Source organism: Hoplias malabaricus, chromosome 3 (assembly GCF_029633855.1).
Source record: "Hoplias malabaricus isolate fHopMal1 chromosome 3, fHopMal1.hap1, whole genome shotgun sequence".
NCBI classification, from domain to species: Eukaryota; Metazoa; Chordata; class Actinopteri; order Characiformes; family Erythrinidae; genus Hoplias; species Hoplias malabaricus.
In genome coordinates, this window is record NC_089802.1 from 42,068,713 (window position 1) to 42,076,419 (window position 7,707).

The 7,707-nt window shown below is 42.3% G+C and overlaps 1 protein-coding gene across 1 annotated transcript; it reads left to right on the forward strand.

Annotated features, from left to right (window-relative positions):
* Positions 1-55: 55 nt before the first annotated feature.
* avpr2b.1 (arginine vasopressin receptor 2b, tandem duplicate, 1) lies at positions 56-7,374 on the forward strand. The gene is made up of 4 exons (XM_066663510.1): positions 56-511; positions 2,968-3,156; positions 4,620-4,932; positions 5,225-7,374. Exons 1-4 carry the CDS (start codon positions 206-208, stop codon positions 5,422-5,424), a joined length of 1,008 nt encoding a protein of 335 aa, XP_066519607.1. The 5' UTR covers positions 56-205; the 3' UTR covers positions 5,425-7,374.
* The last annotated feature ends 333 nt before the right edge of the window (positions 7,375-7,707 follow it).

The following is a 7,707-nucleotide window of genomic DNA, read 5'->3' on the forward strand; positions in this document are numbered from 1 at the left end:
AGTTCACGCACGGTGTGTGATGCGGAGAGCTTTTTATTTCCAAAACCTCAGAACTAGCAAAGGTGGGCGTTATATTGAGATGTATGTTAATTTCTAGTGAAAACAGAAGAACTCACTATTGTATGGAGCAGAAACTTTTCTCCAAGCTCTGACACCACCGCGGAATGAAGCTCCAGGGAAGGAACCGTCTCTTCAGCTGAGCGCGATGTCAGTGTTAAACCTCAGTGACCAGAGCCTGGAGCTCAGCGACCCGAGAGACGAGCAGCTCGCCCGTGTTGAGATCGCTCTCCTCGCGCTCATCTTCATTGCCGCCGCGCTCCTCAACTCCGCGCTCATGCTGCTGCTGCTGCGGCGTCGTGAGCGCCTCTCGCGCATGCGCGTGTTCGTGCTGCACCTGTGCGTGGCGGACCTGGGTGTGGCCTTCTTCCAGGTGTGTCCGCAGCTCGTGTGGGAAATCACGGACCGCTTCGTGGGGCCGGACCCCGTGTGCCGCGCGGTCAAGTATCTTCAGGTATCTACTGTGTAAACGTGCACTACATGTCCACAAGTGTTTGGAAACCTCTTTTTGAAACGACATGGGATAAATTGAAGCAGCTGCACATGAGCCTAAGATCTTGCCATGTCAGTGTCGTCCATGCCCAATGCCAAGTGCTGCCTAGAGGGGTATAACACTGGGGGTATAACAGCATTGGGTCTTGTAACATGCGAAACACATTCTTTTCTAATACACTTGCGTTTGAGTGCAGTCAAATCCTCACAGCAATGTTCCAGCATCTAGTGTAAATGCTTCCCAGAAGAGCAGAAGCTCTTACTGCTGCAAAGAGAGGTGAACTGTTTATGAGTACACTTAATCTCAGAGTGAACATCTTGAGGGTTTTCCACAAAGCAGAATTTCTCTGTTAGCCAGCTAACTTAAGCCCAAAGTTGATGACAGTCCAATAGGGATGTCCTTCAACTCAGCTCCTATTGGAGAGGCTTGACTTTGGCTAATTGAGGAATTCTGCTTTTTTGGAATACCTCCCTGGACGAGCATGTGACTACAAACCTCTGCCACCCAGTGGTCTTAAAGATCCAAAGAGTTTTCACGCTGGTTTAGAGTTCCTTCACTTTTCCCCAAGGAAATGTGAATACATTTTGTTTCAGACATTTTGTGGACATCTGCTTAGCAGCATTTCTTATGGATTGATGGTTGTTAACTGTTTGGCAGTGGATTCAGTGGCAGCTTCTTCTCTTCTGGAAATGCTTTGCACTCAACATAGGAACAATGATGTGAGGGTTTAGTTTCACTGAGCCATGGTTAACTTTAGCGACTGATGCATAATTCTAGAGATTGTAGAAGTGGTGTGAAACAACTGAATCCCTGCAGCAAAAGGAAATTGAGTTCACGGATTAGAAGAGGTGTCTGGATACTGTTGGACATATAGTGTGTTTGTATTTTCAAATTTTTATAGCATGTTTTCACAAAATATTTCTGTGTGCAATCAATGTTAAAATATATACTTGCAGTGGAAGGTGGTACACATCTGTATATACACAGTATGTTATAGTGTATATAGTTATATTGTAGTTATATATTATATATACTGTGTATATACAATATATATGGTACACTGTGTATAGATGTGTTATCTTGCTATGCTGCGTTGCATAGAGAAGGGTGATGTTCTGTGTCCTAAAATAATAAAGGAGGTTTTGCATGTGTCCAGCTGTTAGCATGTACTGTTTTTCTGAGATGGGAATTCTAAAACATTTATCAGTATAATAACCACCCTCAGATTTCTCTCTTGTTCTTTCATATCGCATTCAAAAACACATGCTCAGACTGAGAGATGGTAAACTGATACATGTGTATGTTATGTCTCATGCTGTACACAGAAAAAACTAATAGATATCACTCCACATGAGAAAGGAGTCAAAATATCAGAGCTTCACTCACCAAAATAAAGTATTAAAACACAGCTGAGATAAAACAGACCTTTTTGATTAAATCTTTATAAATTTAAATTTCTGGTTGTGGACAAAATATTCCTCCTTTTAGAATGAGTGAATATATAGGGTTTCTGACACCTATGAAACACACTTGGAAATACATTTGAAGAAGAGTTTTGGTGAAATGCAATGGACACTTTCCCATGGTAATGTGTAGAACAGGCTCCAAAATGAAAAGCTAAGCCTCTGTTACATGGTTTTCATGCCTCTTTACTGAAGTATACTTTAGGATATTCATTAAAAATATGTAAAAGAGTTGATTCATGTCAGAAATAAATGAAATACACATTGACATGTTGTCAGTGCACAGCTTATATCATGCAGAATTACAAACCTTGTTAAATCAGTGTAATTGGAAGCTAATTTTCATTCTGGTTTCATCACTGTTTAAAAGCAATCATAATCACACATTGCATTTCACTTTTTTCACATTCATGTCCGCTTCAGATACACCACCACAAAAACACACACACACACAACAATATTTTGTGTGTGACTCTAGAATAAAACCAGACCAGAATAAACCAGCTAAGAGCCGTTTAGATCAGCAAGGTATTTTTTTCCCTCAGCAGGATGAATGTACTTCAAGACAAGTGCCTTTTGATTGTCAAATCTTTAATATAACTTGCATTCACTGGAACACAATGAGTCACGCACGTTACAAGTACCACAAAGCTGAAGGCAAAACAACTTCTTCCTTATGTTTTTAAATGCTAATCTGCACACATTTTTTCACTAAAGAGGCCAAATGATGTGAATCAGTGAAATTGAAATTATGCCTTGCATTCATTGCATTGCATTTCAATTTAACATGAATTGTTCTCCATGAATGGGGCCAATAGACCACTGTAGCCATGCTGTCATTTTATCACCAGGCTTCTTGCCCATATTTGGGAAATCTAAGTCTAAGCTGGATTTCTCCAAGGGAAAAATGAGAGTGAAGTGAGGTGAGAACATTTCTTTTTACCGTGACTGCAGGTGGTGGGCATGTTTGCGTCTGCCTACATGATTGTGGCGATGACAGTGGACCGCTACGGCGCCGTGTGTGACCCGATGGCGAGACTGCGGCGAGGTGGTCGAGCGAGCTGCACGGCTCCAGTGTGTGCAGCATGGGGTGTGGCTCTGGCCGGGGGTCTGCCTCAGGTGTTCATCTTCTCACGTGTGCAGGTGTGTGTATGGAAAGCAGGGTTCAATTGCCCCTATGTTATGTTGACTTACACTCATAAGAACATAGCTCACTCCTCACCTAATGCATTTGCATTTATCTACTATCCACATTTTAAATATAGCAAGTTTAATTAGTTTTACTGCTCTCAACTACTGCCACACCTATACATTGGTTGGTTAAGATCTTTTTATTAGCATCTGGAATGGTGCAACTGTCAAAGCATTGGTATTACCATTTGAAGATTTAATTCAGGGCACCTGCAGGTAGTGTCGCAGTAACACAGCTTCAGGGTCCTGGGGTTGTGAATTCAAGTCCTACTCTGGGTGACTGTGAGGAGTGTGGTGTGTTCTCCCTGTGTCTGCGTGGGTTTCCTCCAGGTGACTGTCTGTGAGGAGTGTGGTGTGTTCTCCCTGTGTCTGCGTGGGTTTCCTCCGGGTGACGGTCTGTGAGGAGTGTGGTGTGTTCTCCCTGTGTCTGCGTGGGTTTCCTCTGGGTGACTGTCTGTGAGGAATGTGGTGTGTTCTCCCTGTGTCTGCGTGGGTTTCCTCGGGGTGACTGTCTGTGAGGAATGTGGTGTGTTCTCTTTGTGTCTGCGTGGGTTTCCTCCGGGTGACTGTCTGTGAGGAGTGTGGTGTGTTCTCCCTGTGTCTGCGTGGGTTTCCTCGGGGTGACTGTCTGTGAGGAATGTGGTGTGTTCTCTCTGTGTCTGCGTGGGTTTCTTCCGGGTGCTCCGGTTTCCTCCCATGCTTTAAAAACACATGTTGGTTAGGTGGATTGGCGACTCAAAAGTGTCCCTAGGTGTAAGTGTGAGTGAATGTGTGAGTGTGTGTTGCCCTGTGGAGAACTGGCGCCCCCTCCAGGGTGTATTCCTACCTTGCGCCCAGTGATTCCAGGTCGGCTCTGGACCCACCGCGACCCTGAACTGGATAAGCACTTACAGACAATGAATGAATGAATTAATGAAGTTTGATCCCTGTAGGTTGTCGTACAAGGCAGGATTTATGAGTTAGCTAGATGACTTAAGTCCAGATTTAAGGACTGTTCACTATGAATGTCCCTCTGCTTTTTTCCTATTGGGTGCATTTTAATTTAGGCTTAAGTGATTGGGCTAATTCTGAAATCCTGATTTGTTGTATAACCCTCTGCTGCTAACTCGGGTAAAGAGTTTATAATTTGGGTGGGTAAGATGGCCACCCATCACTCAACACTGTGCTAGCTAATATGGCAAAGTCTGGGTCTGTTAGTTGACACAGCAAACAAGACATTTAATATTCTCCTCCAAGCATGTAAAGCTCAAAAGCTGTGATGTTAGTAGCAGTTTGAAAAGAAGTGGTGTCAGTTCCACATGTAAATATCATCATCGCCCATGTCTAAATGTATTTTAACACCGCAGTGACATGCTTTGACTCCTTATTTATGTACGTAGACGTTTTGTCTGGACATGTTGTCTATTTGTCTGCAGGTGGCTCCGGGGGTTTTCGACTGCTGGGCGGAGTTTACAGAGCCATGGGGTCTGCAGGCATACGTAACGTGGACGGCTCTGGCTGTGTTTGTGGTGCCCGTTGGTGCGGTGCTGGTGTGCCAGGTCCAGATCTGCCGTGCGGTCAGAGCCAGTGGCGAGGCACACAGCCAGACACGAGCCTCTGGTGTCTCTAAAGCTCGTGCCAAAACTGTTAGGATGAGTGTGGTGATCGTACTTGCATACATCTTCTGCTGGTCGCCATTCTTCACGGTCCAGCTGTGGTCAGTGTGGGACAGCCAAGCACCCACTGATTGTAAGTGAATGGAAAACTCTCAGTCTTTGGAGATATAGATAGTATAGTTAATGTAAACCTTCTACAATTTATAGAAGTCCATTATGTCCATTTATAAAATAAAAATTATTCTATTTAATTATTTTTTCTATTTTAGTCAATATTAGCACGTTGTTTTCTACCTTGGGTATGAGAAACTCACTATATAAATTTAACCATTTTTAAATGTATTTATTTATTTATTAAATAAGAAATAATTTGTCATGAATTTGGCATGAAATATTCACTAATGTTGTTCCGTATTGAACTGCAGCTGCTACGTTCACTATCCTGATGTTGCTGGCAAGTCTGAACAGCTGTGCAAACCCCTGCATTTACCTGCTCTTCAGCGGAGAGGTGCCCAAACTCTGTCACTGTTTCTCACAAAAGCAGAGGAAGTACTCTGTGCCTGAGGAGGCTACTATACTCAGTTCGGTTTATCTGAGCTTTAAAAGTCTCTCTGACTGCAGGTAAAAAAACAAACAAGCAACAACAAAAAAAGCACACAAACCCTGGACCCTTCAGTCAAAGGAGTTGATGATGATGATGCATGTTATAAACAGCCATTACATTGATTTGGGTCTCATTCTGACCAATATTTAATGATGATGTATTGGATTACATTGTTGTCTGATGTGTCAGATGTTAATCTGAGCAAACTGTTTCTATCAGTACATTTCAGTGCTACAGGTTTAACAGATGTAACTGTGACTAGTGTGCACTACTGTAATACAGAGGGCCTAAGGTGCCATGCTAGAAAAAAAAATTGAAACATATTTAAAGCGTCCCTCAGTTTGATACACAATGCGTAGGATTTAATAAACTCTCTGTGTTTATCTGAGTGGTCCCAGACTAATGTGAAATGGAATGGAGTGAATGAATAAATGGAAGTGACAGTAGTTTAAACTGAGAAAACACATTATTATATGTGCTATTTTTAATTCCTAAAAGTAAGATAGCAAATAATATTTATGTAAATTGTAATTTATTATATCAGTATTATAAAAAATAATGTCATTATTATAATAAATATTACATTTTCATTTGTGCAAGTGCAGTGCTCAAGATGAAAAAAACCCCGAATGAAGAAGTTAGAAATAACTGACAGATTTAAAAAAACGTTTAGGAGAGAAATCTTAGACACAGCCAAGTCACTAGGTGCCAGTATAATGATCCTATCCTGATAAGTAAGAGAATCATTAGAGAAATTTGCTGGAGACTTATTTCTATGACTTATGTGTACTTTAATCAGAGGGAACACACTGTTACCTTTAGGCAGTAAGATATGTGATTTGGAATTAAATTGTGTTTTATGTCTGTATATAGTTATTTAGGGCGGCAAGGTGGCGCAGACACACAGCTCCAGGGACCTGGAGGTTGCGGGTTCAAGTCCCGCTCCAGGTGACTGTCTGTGAGGAGTGTGGTGTGATCTCCCTGTGTCTGCGTGGGTTTCCTCTGGGTGACTGTCTGTGAGGAGTGTGGTGTGATCTCCCTGTGTCTGCGTGGGTTTCCTCCGGGTGACTGTCTGTGAGGAGTGTGGTGTGATCTCCCTGTGTCTGCGTGGGTTTCCTCCGGGTGACTGTCTGTGAGGAGTGTTGTGTGATCTCCCTGTGTTTGGTGGGTTTCCTCCGGGTGACTGTCTGTGAGGAGTGTGGTGTGATCTCCCTGTGTCTGCGTGGGTTTCCTCCGGGTGACTGTCTGTGAGGAGTGTGGTGTGTTCTCCCTGTGTCCGCGTGGGTTTCCTCCGGGTGACTGTCTTTGAGGAGTGTGGCGTGTTCTCCCTGTGTCTGTGCCGGTTTCCTCCCACGGTCCAAAAACACACATTGGTAGGTGATTTGGTGTCTCAAAAGTGTCCAGAGGTGTGAGTGTGAGTGAACGTGTGAGTGTGTGTCACCCTATGATGGACCAGCTCCAGGGTGTGTTCCTGCCTTGCGCCCAGTCATTCCAGGTAGGATCCGGACCCACTGCGAACTGGATAAGTGCTTACAGACAATGAATGAATAAATATAATTATTTAAATATTTACATACAGTGGCCATTTTAATGTAAAAAATGAATGTAGATGTAATGTATTATTTGCCTTATGTCACCACATTCACAGTGTTAATTATTTTAGTGTTTAACAGGCCCTCACAGTGTTTGACTGCTTTCAACTATTCACTACACAAATATTATAACATTAGTGTATACACTAAAAACACATTCACTATCAGACTTGATTCCAGTAGAAAGGTCATTAATGTAAATGATGTGAATGTCCAATTATAGAAGTCCTTTAATGTGATCTGACCTGAATGTTCATTTATAGAAGATCATTAATGTACAATATATGGATGTGAAACCCATTCATTTGAGCTGAATAGCAAACCTGTGCAGTGATAATTGTCTTGTTTTCTATACTCATTATTTGTATATTTTTGCTTTGTCGGCTTTGTATGTAAGCATTAATAAAGTGCTGCTTTGTGTTGCTTGATTTGACTCCTGTTCTTTGAATGAGCTTCATGCAAAAATCAGCAAGATCCTTTCAGAATGGCAACAAATATACCGCCACTTCATTTAAGTCTCTAAGCTTTAAAATCATAAAGGAGCTGTACACTGATGTAGAGATGTTAGTAGGGGAGCACATGTTTTCTCTGATAAAATGAAGCCACCTAACAGCTTTTTTCAAACTGCTGCAATCACAGCAGCTTTGGACAGCTCAGCTCTCTTGGAGAATGCTGTCTACATTTGTATGACATCTCACAGACATCATTGTTA